This window comes from Atractosteus spatula, chromosome 28 (genome assembly GCF_055471065.1).
Source record: "Atractosteus spatula isolate fAtrSpa1 chromosome 28, fAtrSpa1.hap1, whole genome shotgun sequence".
In the NCBI taxonomy this organism is placed as follows: domain Eukaryota; kingdom Metazoa; phylum Chordata; class Actinopteri; order Semionotiformes; family Lepisosteidae; genus Atractosteus; species Atractosteus spatula.
In genome coordinates this window covers 8,977,995-8,997,680 of record NC_142733.1, presented here as the reverse complement: position 1 = coordinate 8,997,680, position 19,686 = coordinate 8,977,995, and the positions used below count along the sequence as shown (strand labels likewise).

The 19,686-nt window shown below is 48.6% G+C and overlaps 1 protein-coding gene across 6 annotated transcripts in view; it reads left to right on the top strand.

Annotated features, from left to right (window-relative positions):
* The window catches only part of LOC148813987 (microtubule-associated serine/threonine-protein kinase 3-like), a 56,954-nt gene extending 38,151 nt beyond the window's left edge, over window positions 1–18,803 (top strand). For 4 of the 6 annotated variants that reach the window (XM_088907699.1, XM_088907701.1, XM_088907703.1 and 1 more), the window contains 15 exons: window positions 1,723–1,931; window positions 2,183–2,321; window positions 2,572–2,704; window positions 3,271–3,436; window positions 3,768–3,869; window positions 4,585–4,707; window positions 4,844–4,956; window positions 6,317–6,465; window positions 6,947–7,068; window positions 7,422–7,622; window positions 8,477–8,709; window positions 10,221–10,343; window positions 11,011–11,147; window positions 11,853–12,007; window positions 12,961–18,803. In XM_088907699.1, coding sequence (XP_088763825.1) covers window positions 1,723–1,931; window positions 2,183–2,321; window positions 2,572–2,704; window positions 3,271–3,436; window positions 3,768–3,869; window positions 4,585–4,707; window positions 4,844–4,956; window positions 6,317–6,465; window positions 6,947–7,068; window positions 7,422–7,622; window positions 8,477–8,709; window positions 10,221–10,343; window positions 11,011–11,147; window positions 11,853–12,007; window positions 12,961–14,021 — 3,166 coding nt within the window. In that variant the 3' untranslated portion in view covers window positions 14,022–18,803. The remainder of the gene's footprint in view (window positions 1–1,722; window positions 1,932–2,182; window positions 2,322–2,571; window positions 2,705–3,270; window positions 3,437–3,767; window positions 3,870–4,584; window positions 4,708–4,843; window positions 4,957–6,316; window positions 6,466–6,946; window positions 7,069–7,421; window positions 7,623–8,476; window positions 8,710–10,220; window positions 10,344–11,010; window positions 11,148–11,852; window positions 12,008–12,960) is intronic. The other 2 variants (XM_088907700.1, XM_088907704.1) reach the window with 2 other exon arrangements.
* Window positions 18,804–19,686: the final 883 nt, after the last annotated feature.

Genomic DNA, 19,686 nt, shown 5'->3' with positions numbered 1-19,686 from the left:
TCTTATCCATACCCAGGGAAGTAAGTCTTAGGACTATTTCATTGTTTTGCCCTTTTCGCACTGTAAGGAACGAGCAAATTCTGCTGGATGAAAGATGTAATCCCTTTTCTCCTTTTAGTGTTTAATATTTTGCACAGTGCTATTTGGTTCTTTATTTTGCAAGAAACATGTGGTTTAAAATAGTTTTTCGGATCTTGAAGTGTGTATTTTAGCTGATAACTAGTAAAACAAAACCTTTATTTAAACAGTTGTCTATTGCCAAGCTTGAGAGTCGGTCTTGCCAGTATTTGTGGCTCGAGTAAGCTCCAGAAAGAGCAGTGTCCAGGCTGGTTGAGACCCGTTAAACTTTAGGCATCATTGTTGAGCTGAGTGCCTCGCTGAATCCCCAGACCAGTGTAGTAACGGAAGAGGCTGTTGTTTGCCCTGCTCACCAACGAAGTCCTGCCACTCTAATGAGAGAGGTAGGCCTGGCTGGAGTTATCAAGTAGAAATTAAACTCGGGAGCATAAAAGAGAAAACAGGAGATGCTTCTTTATCCAGAGGGCGGTGGGGGACTGGAACCACATAGTCATGTGGATGAAGTTTCAAGAGATGGATTGTTGTAGCTTGATGACTCAACAACCCCCAGCAACCCAGAGCTTTTCTGATAGTTAGAATCAGATGTTACTGGTCATTGATACAAAAGCCATCTGCACAGCAGGTGTCTAAACAGGAACTGTATCTCACATGTGTGCTCTGCAGGATTCATTGACAAGTACTAACGGTCTTCATTCAGCTCATTTGTTCGTGTTTGTGTTTCCATCCTATTTAATGTGGCCTTGCAACAGACCTGGTGTTTGTACACCTGGTATAAACAGACTTATGGCAGCTAATTGTCGGTAAGCACAATGTGAAAAAGCGAAAGCAATTGTAAAGTGCACGAGTAGTACTGTTCCTAGGATCAACTGGGTTTTAAATATAAACTGCTGTCAGTCAATCGGTCTTTTGTAGACGGTGCTGCTGTGAAAGTGTTATGACAGGCTTGTGACACAGAAACAGTGGTGGTTAGGCACTCACATGGTTAATCGCTCCAGCACTGTTTGTTGGTCGTCTTTTTTTTCCCAGACAAGCATACATGTCCTTGGTCTCGCCAACGGCTTTGTTGTAGCCTGCCCGAACTAAATTAGCCAGTAGCAATGGCACAAAACGAAATGAGTGGGAAAAGAAATTCCTGGAAAGTCGGCATTTCCCAAATCCACGGCTTTCTTCAAAAGTACAGATCAGAATGAAGTGACACAGCTGGGAGCAAAATGGTCACTCCAGAGAGACGAGAGACTGACAGAATGCGTTCACACCCAGATGTTATTCACGTATTTCTTTTTTACACTAATACCTTCACTGCATGGTTACATGTGTGTCCACTGAGCTGTGTCGGTAATGGTTGGTGAATACTGGGGAAAACGTCATGTCGTGTTACTGAAATTGCTGTAGATTGCCTTATTGAAGTGATGTGCCCACTTTGTGAAAATGGGGTGTTTTATTCTTGTTTAAAAGTCGGGGGGGGGGGTTGGGCAACCCTTTGGGACTGTTGCCCGGGGCTGAAAAATCACTACGACTGCCCCTGCCCAAGCAAAGCATTAGAGAAGTAACTTCAAGTCGCGTAGCTCGGAGACAGAATTGAAACTGAGCAGCTGCTGCGGCTTGTGCACGGTGCTGAGCTAGCGGTGTCCCCTTTTGCCCCAGGGCGGTGTATTTGGTGAGACACAAGGAGACCCGGCAGCGCTTCGCCATGAAGAAGATCAACCGGCAGAACCTGATCCTGCGGAACCAGATCCAGCAGGTCTTCGTAGAGCGGGACATCCTGACCTTCGCCGAGAACCCCTTCGTGGTCAGCATGTTCTGCTCCTTCGAGACGCGCCGCCACCTCTGCATGGTCATGGAGTATGTGGAAGGCGAGTCATCACCTTCAGTACAGTCATCACATTGCCAGCTGTTATCCAGAGCTTACAGGCTGCAGCCTGGAGAAAGGATTTTCCAAATCGGAGGGAGGGGGTGGAAAAATGAACATGCGATTTTGTTTTCTTTGTTTCTGAAGGAAACTTTGGTCTAGCAGGGAATATGGGGATCCTCTGCAGGGAGGGATACCCAGCACTGGGAGGTGTGTTCCTGCTGTCACACTCTTTTTACCGGTTCTGACCCTCAGGTGGGGACTGCGCTAACCTGTTGAAGAACATGGGACCCCTATCAGTAGATATGGCGCAGATGTACTTCGCTGAAACTGTCCTGGCACTGGAGTACCTGCACAACTATGGCATTGTGCACAGGGACCTCAAGCCAGACAAGTAAGCCTCCACACACAAGCCAGTGCTCCAGAGTTCTGGCAGGACATTGGGGATCATTCGGGGAAACGGGAATAGGAGAACCTGGAAACATCATCCAAGAAAGAGAGCATAAGAGAGAGCCCAGCAATGTAAAATGTATGAATAATATGTATTTTCTCAAAAGCTGGCACTCTGAGTTACAATCCTATAAGATCTCATCGTGAAATCGTTGTTTTCCTTTAAACAAGACTCTTTTTTTTTATCTTGGCAGTCTGTTGATCACATCCATGGGCCACATCAAGCTGACGGATTTCGGCCTCTCTAGGATCGGCCTGATGAACATGACCACCAACCTCTATGAAGGGCACATCGAGAAGGACACCAGGGAGTTCATCGACAAGCAGGTGAGTGCCTAGTGGGTCACCAGCACGGGCTTCTCCACGGTTTAATTGGGGTATCCTTTTGCTTTAATTTCATCCACCTGCAAGATGGGCTACATCTAGAAAAGCCTCACTTGTGTTGCAACAAGGTTCTAACGGAGGTGTCCCTTGGGGCGGAGCAATAGCTCTGTGGCTCAGGATCTGCGCCTGTGGCTGGAAGGTTGCCGGTTCAAATCCTGCAGCCAGCAAAGGAATCCTACTCCATTGGGCCCCTGAGCAAGGCCCTTAACCCCAACTGCTCCAGGGGTGCTGTACAATGGCTGACCCTGCGCTCCGACCCCAAGCTTCTCTCTCCCTGTCTGTGTCTCTCATGGAGAGCAAGCTGGGGTATGCGAGAAGACGAATTCCTAATGCAAGAAATTGTATAGGGCTAATAAAGTGATGTTATGTTATGTGTTCTCCTTACTGCTGAGTGGTGTGCAAGGGGGTGTTCTTGTGCTGGGTGAACTGTGACTTTTCCTGTTACCATGGATACCGCACTGAGGCCTAGCCCTTAAGCTTCACCGCCGTGTTCCCGCACTCTGTTACAGGTGTGTGGCACGCCTGAGTACATAGCCCCAGAAGTGATTCTGCGGCAGGGCTACGGCAAGCCGGTGGACTGGTGGGCGATGGGGGTCATCCTGTACGAGTTCTTGGTGGGCTGTGTTCCCTTCTTCGGAGACACGCCCGAGGAGCTCTTCGGACAGGTCGTCAGTGGTGAGCTGGAGTTCAGATCATCTCTAGGCTTGGAGGCTGCTTTGGAGCCCCCGCACACAATAGACAGGAATGAGACGGTTTGTTAGGAATTGTTGTTGTCTTCCGACACCGAATTCTGGAATGTGAACTTCCTCGTTTTCAGCCTGGGTACATAACGTGTTGCTCAAACATGTTCTTGATTTAATTACAGAATGTTATTCTGACAGAAGTTGTGACTCATAAGGATGGCGAAAAGGAGTCAGGCTCATAAAAGAGCAGGAAATTCATCACCTCCTCAGATTTAAGGTATAAATTTTAACGGAACAGTGTGGATTTCTCTTGCGTTTGTCAGATGAGATCATGTGGCCGGACGGTGATGATGCCCTGCCTGCAGACGCCCAGGATCTGATCACGCGTTTGTTGAGGCAAAGCCCTCTGGAGCGTCTGGGCACAGGTACCAACAGTGTTTGTGTTTTAAATTTTATGCATGTGTCTCATTTTCCATTACCTGTGCTTTGAAAAATGTCAAGTATTTAACCATTTGTATCAATAATAATTAATAGTAATTCCATACACTTATACACTTATATAATGCTTTTCTGGAAACTCCAATCAAAGTGCTTTAGAGGTAATGGGAACACCCCACCTGGATGATGCTCCAGTCCGCTCCCCACACACCAGCTCTCAGTGGGGAGGAGAGCAGAGTGATGAAGGGTTCAGAGAGGGGGATTGTTGAGAGGCCATGACTGGTAAAGGCTGGGGGGAAATTGGACCAGGACACTGGGGAGGGTAACTATTGCTGTACAGGGCTTAGGACCCAAACAGACCAAGTGTGAGCACTCCCTACTGGTCCCACTAACACCTCTTCCAGCAGCAACCTTCGGTTTCCCAGGAGGTCTCCCATCCTGGTACTGGCCAGGCTCACACCTGCTGAGCTTCAGTGGGCTGCCAGCTGTGAGCTGCAGGGTGATATAGATGTTGGCTGAGCTGCAGGGTGCTACAGTAGCTGTTGGCTGAAGTATTAACGCTTAACAAGCATGGTCTTAAACGTGACGTCTCAGATGAAACCAGGGACAAGTCTCATCTGCCTGCCCTGAGTCCTGGGTTTGTAGCTGCACGTGTGCACAGGGCATGCAGGGGCTGTGCTGACAGGGGGAACTCTCTTTCAGGAGGGGCAGGCGAGGTCAAGCAGCACCCTTTTTTTGCCAGCCTGGACTGGAATGGCCTCCTGCGCCAGAAGGCAGAGTTCATTCCTCAGCTGGAGGCTGAAGACGACACCAGCTATTTTGACAGTAGGTGGCCCCGCTCTTCCCCAGTCGCACATGAAAGACATTTTAAACAAATCATAATAACTGTAAACAGTCCTGCGAGTGCATTTGCTCTCTTTACTTGGCTGACTCCCACTCTCCCCCCTCCCATCTCATCCAGCTCGCTCCGAACGCTACCGCCACCTGGACACCGATGAGGACGAGGAGACCAACGACGACGACTCTTCCCTGGAGATCCGACAGTTCTCCTCCTGGTCCCATCGCTTCAGCAAGGTGCATCCTTTGGGAAAGCTGCTGTAGATCCGTTGTTTTCAGATGGAAGAGCAGGCCTGTGTTTCTGTGCTGTTCCTGTAAAACATGTTGTACATAAGTGCAAACGACACCTGTTATCACATTGATGCTTACAATTTTCAGCTGGAATTTATTTCATGCAGCTCTTTTCGTTTTCCGTCAAATCAAGAAATTATAATAAACCAATGAGATGGGTGTACACATCCATCCAGTTTCTAACTGTGTTTTCCCATTCAGGACTGTGGGGGAGCTGGAGTCTATCTCGGCAAGCAGCGGGCTCAAGGCAGGGCGCACGCTGGATGGGACACCAGTCCATCACGGGGCACACACTGATACAGACACACACTCACACTGAGGGCAAACTTCCCCAGAAGCCGGTTAACATACCAGTATGGTTCTGGATTGTAGGAGGAAACCAGAGCACCCAGAGGAAACCCCTTCGAACAGTAGAAAAAATGATAGGCAAGACCTTTAATCAAAAAATAAAAAGCAAAAATCTGGAATCAGCTACTTTGTTATGCATATACCCAATCTGAAACCACCAACTGTTGTCTCTGGAGTGCAGAGTGCATGAGAAAAGGTTGGTGTGGAGCATTTCGATACCAGGCAGCTGTAGGGTTAACAGAAGTCACAGCACTCTTCAGTGAAGACCTGAAATGAGTTTTAAAGTTTAAAACCATTTCCGGTGAACAAACAGGAACAAACAAAAGTGCCTTTTCCTGAAATGCTCTGCACCCAAACATCAACACAGCCTTTATACTTTACACCATCTCTCTGTTACCAAAAATGTCGATTAGGAGAAGCTGCAATACCAAGTTAGGTTTAGAATTAATCTTTATTGCTACATTCAGATTTCTATATATGAGCTAACAATGTGCCTTACACAGCTTAAATGCGACATTCATTTTCAGTAAAAATGAACACGACAGGTGTTTGTCTCCCTGCTCGTGCACCTTTGGGACGGGACGGTGGCACAGTGGTTTTGCGCTGCTGTCTGTCAGCGTTGGGGCCCTGGGTTCAATTCCTAGGGTGCGATCTGCATAGAGTTTGTATACTGTCCCCGAGATCATGTGGGTTTCCTACCGGTGCTCCAGATCCCTCCCACAGTCAGGAGACGTACTGGTAGATGAATTGGCTTCTGGGAAAGCTGGCCCTGCCGTGAATGTGTGTGCCCTGCAATGGACTGGCGTCCCGCCCAAGGGGTATCCTGCCTTGCGCCTGTTGCTTTCTGGGATAGGCCCCTGCTCCCCCGCAACCCCGAACTGGTTGTAGTGGTTAGATAATGGATGGGTGGATAGAATACTTGCAGAATGTACTGATCCCCCCTGCTCTGGTGCTACAGGTGTATAGCAGCTCCGAGCACCTGGCCACGCCCTCCAACCTGAGCTTCTCGTCCTCGGAGCGCAGCCACAGCGAGGAGAAGGAGGAGCGCGGGGAGGGCCGGCCGCAGGCGGGCACCGCTGACCAGAAGCCAGCTGGACACAGGGGGAGGTCAGTCCAGGGGTCCCCCGCGAACTGGTCTCTCGTGTTCATGGCATGTCTTCTGCTTTTGGAAAGTGATACTATATCTGCCAAAATCTTGACATCATCTGTGTTTGGGTTTCATTTCCTGCAGTTATCTTTTCACTGCGACAGGCTTTTCCTTTGTGTGCGAGGGGTAGTTTCCTTCTCTTTGCACTCTGAGGTGCGAGCTGAAACTCTAATGTTAATTTTTTTATGCGGAGACCACACAGCCAGCGTCAAGCTGTGGGGTTCCAGCAATGTGGATAGGAGTAAAGAAATCATTTTTTCTGAAGTCATAATAAAGTTGTATCATGCGGCCTGTTTTGTGCCACTAATAAGTAACTGTGCAGGTCGAGTGATGGAGTTCTAGTTGCAGTTCTAGGGAATGTATTGGGTTTAAATGGCTCAAATCGGCGTTCGGAGTCGGCTCTTGTGGGGCCGGCATGCTGAGTTGTGTGCTGTGTTCCAGCTTGAGGCCTAGGGCATCTTCGAGCTCCTCCCAGCCGGAGAGGAGTGCCAGCCCCCTGGTGATGACCAGCACCCACAGCCTGGAGACCATGCCTCGCTTCGCCTTCTCCACCGAGGATGAGGGTGAGCAGGATCGGCCGCCGCGCTCAGGAGCTCGGGATCGCCTGAGTAAGGTCCCGGCTGTCAGTAACTGCTCAGTATGATCCAGACTGCACTGCCCCGCAAGATGAACTGTGGATGTTGGCAAAACAGGCCGTGATCTCCTGGATGCAGCTGTTTCTTCTCCTGTGAGGGTCTGGCTCAAAAACAGTTGGTTATCCCCCTAAAGGACTTTTAGGTTTCTGCTATTTATCCCGTATGTTTCGCCATTTTAGAAAAGCCTGAAGGATCTCAGTTCCAGATGAAACATCTCGTATTATATAGGCCGCCTGGGTGTTTCTGACCTGAAGCCTGTCCTGTTCCCCCTCTTGTTGTAGCAGAGGTGGTGGTTTCAAACCTCCATCGTATCCGGCTCCGCAGTAACAGCACTGGCACCAAGCACTCGTCCCCAAGGGAGGGCGGGGTGCCCCGTCGGTTCGGGCACCAGCTGGAAACCCCCGAGAAGCCCCGGGTGCCCTCGGGGGGCAAGGTCCCCAAGTCCGCCTCTGTGTCGGCCCTGTCGCTCATCATCACCGCTGGTAACGCTCGCACCCGCCACCCGCCTTCTAACGAACTGCTGCCCCTGAGCGTGGAGGCCCTTTCTGTTGTCTTCAGAGTTATAAGACAAGATCACTTTATTGGCCCTATACAATTTCTTGCATTAGGAATTTGTCTTTTCGCATACCCCAACTTGCTCTCCATGAGACACACAGACAGGGAGAGAAGCTGGGGGTCAGAGCGCAGGGTCAGCCATTTATACGGCGCCCCTGGAGCAGATGGGGTTAAGGGTCTTGCTCAGGGGCCCAATGGAGGAGGGTTCCTCTGCCGGCTCCGGGATAAGAACCGGCAACCTTCCAGCCACAGGCGCAGGTCCTGAGCCACAGAGCCACCGCTCCGCCCCTGTCTGATGGGAGGTTCCTGTTATTAGCCATGTGTCAGTGCATGCTTGCAGCACAGTTTTGCGCTGCAGCCTTCTCTCGATTTTGCCCGTCCGGCAGCAGCGGCTCTGAGGCACGTCGTCTTGAAGTGCGCACAGGAGCAGGCACTGGAGCAGAAGCGTTGCTGGCTGGGGGGCCCGCACGCCTGCACTGCAACATTTCCTGCGCTGTAGTTCCAAAAGCAGATGTTTGCAGATTTTTCCACTGTTCACAATTGCATACCAAGATGTGATCATTTGTAAAAGTGATTTGGGATAGCAGATTTTACTTTCCTTGGGGATTTTCAGTGGGTGCAGATGGACTCTCGTCTGAAATTCTCTGCTCAGAGATCTAGAGGGAGAGGAGTCTGCCTCCTGTCCTCCAGAATCTGAACATCCACTTGGTGGTGGAGGAGTATCGCCCTGTCGTGCCCTTTGACCCATGTTCCCGTCCCTTGTTTCTGCCTCTTTGCTCAGATGATGGCGGCGGCGGCGGCGGCCCCCTGGCGAGCCCCATCTCCCCCCACTCCCTCTCCTCCAACCCCTCCTCGCGCGACTCCTCCCCCAGCCGAGACCTCTCCCTCAGCATCAGCAGCCTGCGGCCCCCCATCATCATCCACAGCTCGGGCAAGAAGTACGGCTTCGCGCTGCGGGCCATCCGCGTCTACATGGGGGACAGCGACGTCTACACGGTGCACCACATGGTCTGGGTGAGCGTGCCTCAGTGCTTCCTGTTCCCCGTGAGCCTCCGGCGTCGTTTCTCACAGCACGGCAGGAGAAACGTACACGCCTGCCATCGTGCAGTGCTTCATTTCCTGTGTTGCCAGCTTGTGTGCAAAAATCATAAATGAGTCTTTTCTGTTTCGGCTGTGCAGTCTTTGTAAGCTGCAGCTTCATGACGCGTGCTCCGGATCAGTAGTGTCACGCTCTCGTTTGTGGATACGACTGAGGGAAAAGTCTGCCCATCAGAGCTGTCGACACTTGGGGCAGTGTGTGCGTGTGATGTCCTTCCTTTCCTTCTTACTGTGTTTCCCAGAATGTAGAAGATTCTGCTTTGATTGTTAACACTAGTTTATTTGTATTACGTTTCACATCTAAAGACCATTCCTTTGGGATGTTGAAACTTTCCCCATCTTCTGAGAAGGTGGGGCTCTGCAGACCAGAGACCACTGGTTCACGCCTGGTCCAGGTGGCTGCGCGGGTCTGGCCAGGATTCCCCAAGCGGAGACACCATTGCACTGGGTGTCTCGAGAGCCGAGTCAGTCCACCTGTGTCTCTCAGCCCCTGGCTCGGCCTTGACTCCGGCAGTTTAAGCTGGTGCCTGAAGGATTACACCAGTGATGTCTGGGAGAAAAGCTCAGATCTTCCAATCAGTTCTTGCATCACACAGTGCAGACCTAGCAATATAAAAAATAAAACAAACAGCAGCTACAAGTCATGCACTCTGCACTCCAGAGACAACAGTTGGCAGTTTCAGATTGGGTATATGCATAACAAAGTAGCTGATTCCAGATTTTTGCTTTTTATTTTTTGATGAAAGGTCTCGCCTGCAAAACATTTATTCATAAAAGAAAGCTAAACATCTTTTCTGATGTTTAAAAATTATTTTTCGATTCATAAGGATAAATTAGGTTTTAAAGGGGACATACTGTAAAATTAGACGAGGTTAGCTAGTGGTTTTGTTTGCATATTTTGAAGGAAACTTTCAGTACCTCTCCAAGCCAATTGGGCTGTCTTGCCCTTTTAAAGAGGATGGCAGCACAGTTCCTCTTTCCCAGACCTGCGGTACTCTCTAAGGTCACACACGGTGCTCCGTGTTTTTTAGTTTGCAATTTCCAGCTAAATAACTCCCCCTCCGCAGTAATTAACAGTTAAGTCACCTCTAGATCCTAATGAGGCATATTCCTTGCACCGCTGTATTTTTATCAGGCCATTAAGTTTGTAAATGCTCTATGTGTGAGTCAAAACCTCATATAATGCAATTTCCTGCTTTGTAGGAAATGTATCGGAGTGCCTCTTGACAGAAGGCGTGTGAAATGGAGAACTCCAGGTCAAATAAGGCAACTGACAAACACAGTGCAGGTTGAACAGGTTCAGGATTAAGCAGTGGATGTCATTTGTCACTGCCGAGTTCAGTGTACAGATAAGGCAATGCAATGGGCTGCTCGTTGGAGCTGGAGCCCGGCTTGAAGGAATCTCACTGTGCTCTTTGCCTCGGCAGAGTGTGGAGGAGAGCAGCCCGGCCCACGAGGCAGGGCTGAGGGCTGGAGACCTCATCACCCACGTGAACGGAGAGTCAGTGCAGGGGCTGGTGCACATGGAGGTCGTGGAGCTGCTGCTGAAGGTACGAGCTGAGGGTGGGGAGGTCAGCCTTTCTGCAGCTCGCTTGCAAGAACTGGACAAGTGTTAAACGCTTAAGATGAGGCATTTATTATTATCCATCTATAAATTAGTCTATTACCATGTTGTTAATGAAGTCATAACAGGCTGTAAAAATTATTGCGTGCGCCTAGGGCATGGCGTACAGTTTATCTACAGTGTTATCTTAACTATCATGTCTATGATAAGAGAATAAAGCCAGTCCCATTCATTTCTGCCCCAGGTAAGTTTGACAAGTGAAATTTAAGGACTTTAAATTAACTTCACCCAACAAGCTTTCTCTCTTAAAACAAACTTTAAATACTGGGATCTTTAAAATTGTGGCTTGTTTTCCACAATTCCACAACCCCTCTTGGCCAGCATGTTCACATGTGATACCACCCACCAGACCCCGCCAACTGTTCAGCTTAACACTTGATAAAACCGACAATAAAGTACCGCAGTCACTTTTGTTTCACTGATTTAATTAAGCAGTTTTAAGTGCCAACAACTTTTTGATTTTAGCGAATCTGTGCTTTTTAAGATGCGTAAAAGGTAAAAATCCTTGACCACTAGCATGGACCACACTTAATTAAATGAAAGGGTGTAAGTGAAGGTCAAGCATATGAATTGAACGTCTTTCTGTGGCACAGAGTGGAAACAAAGTGGCCTTACAGACCACAGCGCTGGAGGACACCTCGATCAAGATCGGGCCAGCCAGGAAGACCAGCTGCAAGGGGAAGATGGCACGCCGCAGCAAGAAGAGCAGGAAGAGAGAGGGCCAGGACAGGTCAGGCACTGCCCACAGCGCCGACAGGCTGGCACACCGGCTCCCTCTAGTGTTGAGCTGGGGTTTTGCAAGTCGATTTCCCTTTGTTCAGATGTGTCTCCCTTTCCATTCCTTGTTATAATCTATTCTAGTGATGAGGGTACCAATAAAGTAGTAAGACTATAATTCCAGGCCCTGAGACATCCATCCATCTGCGTTACCTGTAACTAGGCTTGAAATTCCTCACACAGATGAAGAAATTCACTTTCAAGTTCTTCTCCCGCTGTGCCAACTGCACCTTTTCGAGGAAACAAGCTCCCCTTATCACAGCGTCCAAAAGAAACATTGCCACTGCTTAGAAGGCACGTTAAAATCATTTTATGCTCTGCTTTGCTACTTTGTTGTTTTCTTAACAGAACTTCAAAGTGAAACACTCGGGCCTGTCTTAATGTTCCTTTTTTAGAACGGATGAGTGGAAATTGAAGTTAAAAGGGCAACGTCACAGAGTTCGTTGTTTCATTTATGGATGTTGTGCGTGTATGAGTCAGAATGTATTAACTTTACCAATATCTAACCTTCAGTTAACCTCACTGGAGGTTTAATGTAGGCATCCTATGTGCCTCTATGAGACTAAGAAACTGTCCAGACTTTTTCCATGATGTGAGTTTAGTTAGGCGCAAAGTCCTGTAAGACCCCGGCTCCAAGCCCGTGTCTTGTGCCCTGCAGCCGCCGCCGGGCCATCCTGAAGAAGCTGTCCAAGCAGGCCACGGTGATGCACACCAGCCGCAGCTTCTCCTCCGGCCTGCACCACTCGGTCTCCTCCAGCGAGAGCCTGCCGGGCTCCCCCACCCACAGCCCCGCCCCTGAGGGGGCCGCCCCGGGTGAGTCCCCGCCCCCCGCAGCGCAGGGGGCACTATTTGTCCCGGGTGAGGGAGGGTGGCGCTGGAAACAAACAGGGTTTCGTTCAAAGATATGAAGAGAGGCTGAGCTGAGCTTGTCTGGGGTCTGCGAATTCCAGTTTTGGGATCGTGAAGTTTTCCTGTTTTGAGGGAAACGTCAAACAGGTTTTGTGCATGTTTGAAAGGTTGCAAAAGTTGCAAATCTTACTACTGTGTGGTACAAAATATAAAGCTTCCCAACAGCACTTTGAAGCCATTCTGTATATGACATCTCTGTAGTCAAATAGGTGAAGTCACGTGATGTAGTTCAGCGTTTTGAGCTGTTCATGTCGGGGCATGATATACGTTGCTGTGCAACTATAGGATTGTGGGATAGCAATGAGTTGTCACCCCCCACGTGCTTCACGCTCAAGGGCCTGTTCCTCCAGTTCGCTCACTTTTCGTTCTCACATGTAGGGAGTCTCCAGACGAGCCGTATTTCCAGCCTTTGTAAAGAAGAATCTGGCCTAGTTTGTCAGAAAACCTGCTGAGCAAGTTTTGATTCTCTTTGTGATGTTGTGGAGGAGATTAAAACCAGGAACAGACTTCATAGAGAAAAATACTTTAGGAAAAAGATCTGGAGCTAGAAAAATGTTTTAAAATGAACAGGTAAAGGTTTATTCCATGCTAAAAGGAAAAGGTTCAGGTGAAGACCTGAGGAAGTCTCCACAGTCAAAATGTCTCTTTTCCTTTTAGCATGGAATAAACCTTCTGTGCAGTCTAAGCATGTTCACGCAGCTCCCTCCTTGAACATCTTGTTTCCAGATTCCTCAGTATTACATGTGCCGATACAAATTGTCACTGCGGAGCTGTGCTGCAGCCCGTATTTCACAGCCTGTGCTGTTGCCTGCTTCTGGTGGTGTCTGACTTTCTCTGGATGTTGCCTCTGTCCCCAGATGTGAACTCTCCCCAGAGCACCTCGCCCTGTTCCAGCTCGCCCAGCTCGCCGGCCACCCACATCCGGCCCAGCTCTCTGCATGGCCTGGCCCCCAAGCTGGGCGGCCAGCGCTACGTCAAGGCGGGCCGCCGCAAGTCCACCAGCAGCATCCCGCCCTCCCCGCTGGCCTGCAACCCCTCGCCGCAGCCCCCCTCGCCCCAGCGCTCCCCCTCCCCGCTCCCCGGCCTGGCCAAGCCGCTGCACTCCTTCCACGGCAAGGCGCTGTCCCCGCCCACCCTGGCGCGGCACGCCGTCCGGCCCCGCAGCACCGAGCCGCCTCGCTCCCCTCTGCTCAAGAGGGTGCAGTCGGCCGAGAAGCTGTCCGGGGCTTTGCAGCGGGACAAGAAGAGCTACACCCCTCGGAGGCACACGCTGGAGGTGCCCAACAGGGACGGGGAGACCCTCGGAGACTCGGAGGGCGAGGGCGCGGGCAGCGGCCCGTACCTGAGCGACCACGGGCGGCTGGGGTACCTGGGCGGGCAGCGGCTGCGGGACTGGGCGGGCGACAGGCCCGAGGACGTGGTGGTGATGAGGAAGCTGAACCTCTCGGAGCGCAGGGACTCCTTCAAGAAGCAGGAGGCCGTGCAGGAGGTCAGCTTCGACGAGCCCGAGCCCGGGCCGGCCGAGATGCAGGAGAAGGCGGGCCGGGGCCCCGCCCCCAGCGCCGGCGGCCGGCCCCAGTTCAAGGCCTCGTGGGTCGAGGCCGGAGCCGAGCAGGGCGAAGAGGCAGCGGGGAGGAGGGCCGCTCTCGTGCCCCAGATCGCGGTGCAGGGGTCGGAGAGTGAGGAGCTGGACGAGCATTCGGACGAGTGGGAGGGCCCATCTGAGGGGGAGGAGGAGGAAGAGGGGGAGGAGCAGGGGGCGGCCGGGCGGCAGGAGGTGGGAAAACTCCTGGCAGGGAGCTCCAGCCACGCAGCGGAAACCGCATCGACCAGCGGGAGCGTTCAGTGGATCGCCCCCGGAGGCAGAGAGGAGGGATTGCCGAGCACGGGACATCGAAAAGACCAGCGGAAGGAGTAAAGCAAAAAGAGAACAGCCATATCCCAAAGGATACCATCCCCGATTACTGAAGCGAGGAGCTCCAGCGAGAGAGATCCTTTGACCGGAGAGCGTTTTCTGCCGAAAAGAAAGTGTTCCTTAAGTCATTTTGTTTTTATTTAAAAAGTTTCATCCCTCCCCCTCGGATTCCTTCTAAGTCTTTATAAATATTTACAAAAAAATAGCTATTGTGGTGTAGCTGGACTGTTTTCCAAATATATTTATTACTTTTGTAAGCTAAAAGGATTTTTAATGGGGCCAAAAAAAGGTAATTCACATGGTATTTTAAATGGAATGTGTTTTATTACGCATAATTTTTTTTAAGTGTTTTATATCGGATGTGGAGTGAAAACATTACCTCTGCTGATTTGCTTTTCTATGTGGGTGTTTATAAACAGGAATAAATGCATAGAGAAGATGTCATGGTACTAAATACTAAAGCTGCCATTACTGTTTGTACTTTGCTTTAAAAAGCAAAATAGGACAGATTTTCTTTAAGCAGAATGCTTGAAAGTAACCTTTTGCCAAGGGAGATCTTTGCATTGGAGGAGGAGTACAAAATCAACATTGGAAGTCCATGCTATCTACTTTTTTTAAAGGTGGCACTTTAAAAGGACATACTTCATAGGAAGTAGAATGGTTTAGGTCATTGCTATGATGCATGCCATGCGGCTACCATGGTAACATTCATTTTGTGCTGTTGGTGAAGCAAGCCAGGACCAGCTCAGCAGCCTTGCAGTGTTTCGATGGTCAGGAGGGGAGTCCCCTGCTTTCTGGCAGAGCTCACACAGTACACCGTTTCAGATCCGTTTGAGGCGGGGAGGTGGTGTCCACTTAATTTTCAGGAGAAGAAGGAGATGGGATTTTGCGCCTTCTGAGATTTGTCAGAAAACGTATTCGTACTCGTCTCCCTCTCTTGGCGCGATTTTGTTCCCAGCCTGTGTGTGGAAAGCGAGACTTTTCAGATCTGTTCGGCAGGGGTACCAGCAGAAATGACTTGAGGCTACAGAATGTATCTGAATGGTCACCCAGTGACCAGAAATAGAAATGGGAAATAGGTGAATATTACCTTTTGATAATGTTTTTTTTTTAAAAAAAAAGGAACTTGTCAACAACTGCAGTAATGGATTTGAAGAACAACCTTAACTTTATAGTGTGATAGAAGGTGACATGCTATAGATGCAAATTCATGCATAAGTCCTCCCTCCTGACCCACAGAAAACAGTGAAATTTAGTAGTCCAAATTGCACAGAAGTAAATGGCAATGAGAGATGTACCAGTCCTGCTCTTTGATGTTGCCCAGCTAGATTAGAATTTTAATATCTTCAGATGTTTGTGCTTAACCAGAGTATGTCACAACACTCACTATGTGCATCTCCTTAATAGCAGCTCACTGTACCATTGGACCAATGTTAGATGCCTGGCATTCTGAATTAAAGAAGTGAAGAGCAGTAGGATGTTGTATCTTTTCTGTCTTTGCACGTTTTAAACTGTTCCGTGACAGGGTTTGAAGCAAACTGCATTAGTTTGCACCTCAAAGGGCTCCTGTTTTGCTTGTGACCTTTACTTTTAGTAGTTTAAAGCTAGATGTTTAGCACTAAACAATATTTTAGTGCAATATTAATTCTGTCCAAGTCTTTCATTAGTTGCAATTTTTTTTTAAATTGCAACAGTTATGATAAATGAGTGGGTTAACATCTTCTCTCCTGGCAACAGTGTCTGAAATCTCATGATTGGCCCTACATGTACAAAATACACTTGTCCTGTTCTAAAGATGATTTAGAACAAAATTGTAATATCAGATATTCAAGCATCCAAATGCACCAGAGTGTGTTAGTGTACCTTCCTGTGAACTGCCTGTTAAAGGCTGCTGCTATTGCTGAAGAATCTGAGGCAGGTTCTCTGCATCAGGCTGCAAGGTCAGGGCATGTATAACGGTTTTGTGAAAAAAAGCAAGAGTTTTGTCTTTAAATGGATGGTGGAGTGTTTTGTGCGGTTTGTTGAAAATGAACCCCCCCCCGCCCTCCGAAAAAAATCTGCACAATAGCTTTTTTTTCCCAGGAATCCAGGTGGCATACATATCAAACCTGCTGCGCAGTCGAGAATCGCCGTAGCGGAGTGCTGAGAAGGGTCACGGTTGGAAGCTGCTGAACGGAAGCAAGAGGGCAATGACAGCCTTTTGCGCAAAATCAGTCTGCAACCCTACGTGCGGGCAGCTGTCTCAAATTGCGAAGGCTGACCGGCCTGTAACACCTGCCCTCCCCCCAGACTTGACTGTGTGTCGTACCTGTCCTCTGCTCCACCCTGGACGTCGCCCAAGCCTTTCCCCTTTCTGTACTGTTCGATACGGATTGATGTTTACATTCGGAACATGCTCACACAGCACGCGGACTATGCTCACGGGGGGGGAAAAAAAGAGTTTTCAAACATTTTTAAAATACTTTTTTTTTCCAAAGCCGAAGGAGCTGGGAGTTCCGATCCGCGATCTTTTTGTACTGTACATGTATTTCTGGATGTATATTTTGATATGGAGTCTGTTATATTGCTATGTGATGGACTTTTTCTCCATAGGCTTCTTGATTTACCTGGATCAATGTTCCCGAGGCATAGAGTCGTGTTGCAGTCGGTGTTAGGATTGCAATGGAGAGGGTTGGGAGTGTTAGATGTGCAAGGCAGAGAGAAATGGGCCTCCAGAGATAACTTAGTGCCCAGAGGTTGGCCCTGCCATTTCACTGGGCATTACAGCCTGGGTAGGGGTTATAGTGGCACTGTAGTGCCCATTAATTTAACTTATCTGGTGAAGCTGCCAGTTTAGACTTTGAAAGAAAAGATTTTGGATTTTGGACTAAGTATTTCACTTTTTTCAAGATAAATTCTTCGTATGTGCACAGTCTGTGTCCCATTGCAGTGAAGGCGCAGATCCATTTCTTTGTCTAAAACCCTGGAGGCCCGTATCCCCAAACCCTGAAACTGGAGTGTCAGAAAGTGTTTACAATATTTGGAACAATGATAAGAAAAATATTTAAAAAAGGAGCATGTGCTTTTTTAAGAAAAGAAAACTGCGTTTTGTAATCTATTTTTATTTGATAAAACCACTCCCTGTGGTGTACCGTACTATGTGGCTCCTGTATTACATCTGCATCTGAACACTATTAAGATATGATGAGGGTAATTTGTATACTGTTCTTTTTCCTTGTCTGATGCATGCTGCATGGCAAGTCATACAGGCACATTATTCTTGCTTACAGGGCATTGTGGGTCTAGAGGAAGCCTGTAATTTGTGGCATGGGTCAGAAAGGTTATGCACTGGCCAGATGTGTAAGGGTGACTCTCCTGTTCTTATCGCAAACCTGAACTGTATAGAAACCCTGAAACAACTTTTGCATTCCCCATCTTTAAATCTCACACCAAAAATGAATCATCCTTGTATCATTTAAGCATTTGTGAAATTATACTTGTTTAATTAGGAATCGGCACTTTTTTTTATACAAATCATTGCCCACTTGGTTTTGTGGCAACAATGCGGGAGAGGATGAGACCCGCTGACCTGACGCGCCCACCCGCACAGCCCCACGGTCAGTGGACCCGTCACAAGCTCCACGATGCCTGATGGACAGCAGGTGCTGAGAGGAGCCGCGTGTCTCTCCCTGTAAATGTCGCTACAGGTCATCGGAGATGGTCAGCCTGCTGGGGGGGGGGGGGGGGACTGGAAGAGTCTCCTGTCCATTTCATTCTCTTCTAGTGCTTGGACAGTTTATTTCCTGTCTGCACACACAAGCCACATTGCTTGCTTTATTGAGCTAAAGCACACCACCCCCGGCCAGTCAGCCATTCCTCCCGGAAGTGGAGCGAGTGTGGTTTGATTCCTGTGAAACCTTGCTGTTCACACTGAGCTCCAAATGAGCCCAGCTGCAGAGAGTGCCGGTTCATGCCCTCATGTGAACAGGCCCCTGGTCGCATCAATTCCCTTTATCCATTATGCTCTGCTGATTGCGTTTGCCTTGTGACACACTGATGCAAATGTTATCACGCATAAGCTTCCTCTTCCTTCAGTTCTTGATGATGAGCGTTCTTTTTCATTAAGAGCTGTGTATTGGAGCTTCCCTAGTGCTTCAGGAAGTTGCTTGCCCAGGTTCGAGTCTGGGTCATGTCACTAGTTGATTACGGCTGCTTGCCGGGCCAGTGTGGGGGTCTCTTGGCTCTTGGCAATAGTAGCCGCCAGGGGGAGCTTGGAGGCGGGAGGTGCTGTCGGTAGGGGAGGTGCTGCTTCTGCAGTTAGCTGAACTCCAGCAGGGGGCAGTGTGCAGTCACGGGGTTCTTGGCTTCGAGTCGTGTTGTGAACAACATACAATCCAGGGGGTATAAACAAAACGAATGCTTAACTTCCCATTTCTTACATTTGTGCCATGCCTATACCTTCCAAAAACGCAATTAAAAAATATGAATGCTGTAAGATTGGGCCGTATTTTATCGTGAGTGGAGAAATACTGCAGATGGATTCTGCAAGGCTGACTGTGGATCTGCTTTTACCAGTCAAATATAGAACCACTGTTTATGCTTGAGTGCTCATGACTAGATTAAAGGATTATTTTATTTGGCCTGTTTCCATAATTTATCTGCTTACACATGCAACAGGCATCTAGTATCCCTGTTGTAATCTCAACACCACTTGGTAGTGAGACTTCTTGATTTTTTTTTTTGCATTCTTACATTGGTGTCATGTTTTAATAAATTATGTACAGATGCAGTTTGGTATGAAATGCACATGGCGTCCTGTGTTTTATTTTTTATACAGTCACCTGCAGTATCTGTATTCAACATTTTGCCATTAATTTCTTTGGCTGATGCTTTTATTTGAAGTGACTTGCATTTGTGCTCGTTTACACAGCTGGGTATTTTCCTGGAGTGATCAGGCGGAAGTGCTTTGCTCAGGGGGACAACAGCAGCAGTTCTCCATGTACTGTAGGAACTGACTTGCCAACCTGTGAGGTGTGAGCCCAAAGCCCTGATCACTCCTCCACACTGCTGCCTCATGGAAACCAATGTTTTCGTTTAATTTCTCGGCACTTTTTATGTTAAGAGAAGATCAGAGAGGTTAAAACCCACTCAGTCCATCCACCCTGTATGGTAGTTCCTAACTGATCCCAGAATCTCATCCATTAGTTTCATAAAAGCAGCTGGGGTATCAGCTTCAACAGTATTCACTCATTCACTGTGTTGTGGCAGTTAGTGCCTTTAAGAGATTTGGAATGCTTGTATCAACCCCTCCTTCTAAGCTTCACTATTCATGACTAAAAAGGTTTAGTCGTTTAGGACAAGGAGACTTGTCCTCACAGAAAATGAGCGCAATACACATTTTCACCATGGGAGGGCACATGAGATTTTGCAGGCTGAATTCCTGGTGTCGGGAAGTTTTTTTTTTTAGCCTTCTGTTTCTGAATTGTTTTTCCCAAATCTTTACAAGAATTAATTTTTTAATGACCGTCATTCTAGACATCCTAGGCCCAAGAGGAACAGAGAAAAGGTAGTGTCAGTAGACATCGTTTATGTTCAAGTGGGTAGCTGCGTCAGCATGTGTAGGCTGCAAAGGAACAAGTAATAGGTTTATTCCATGCTGAAAAGAGAAGAAAGAGAACACACTGTTTCG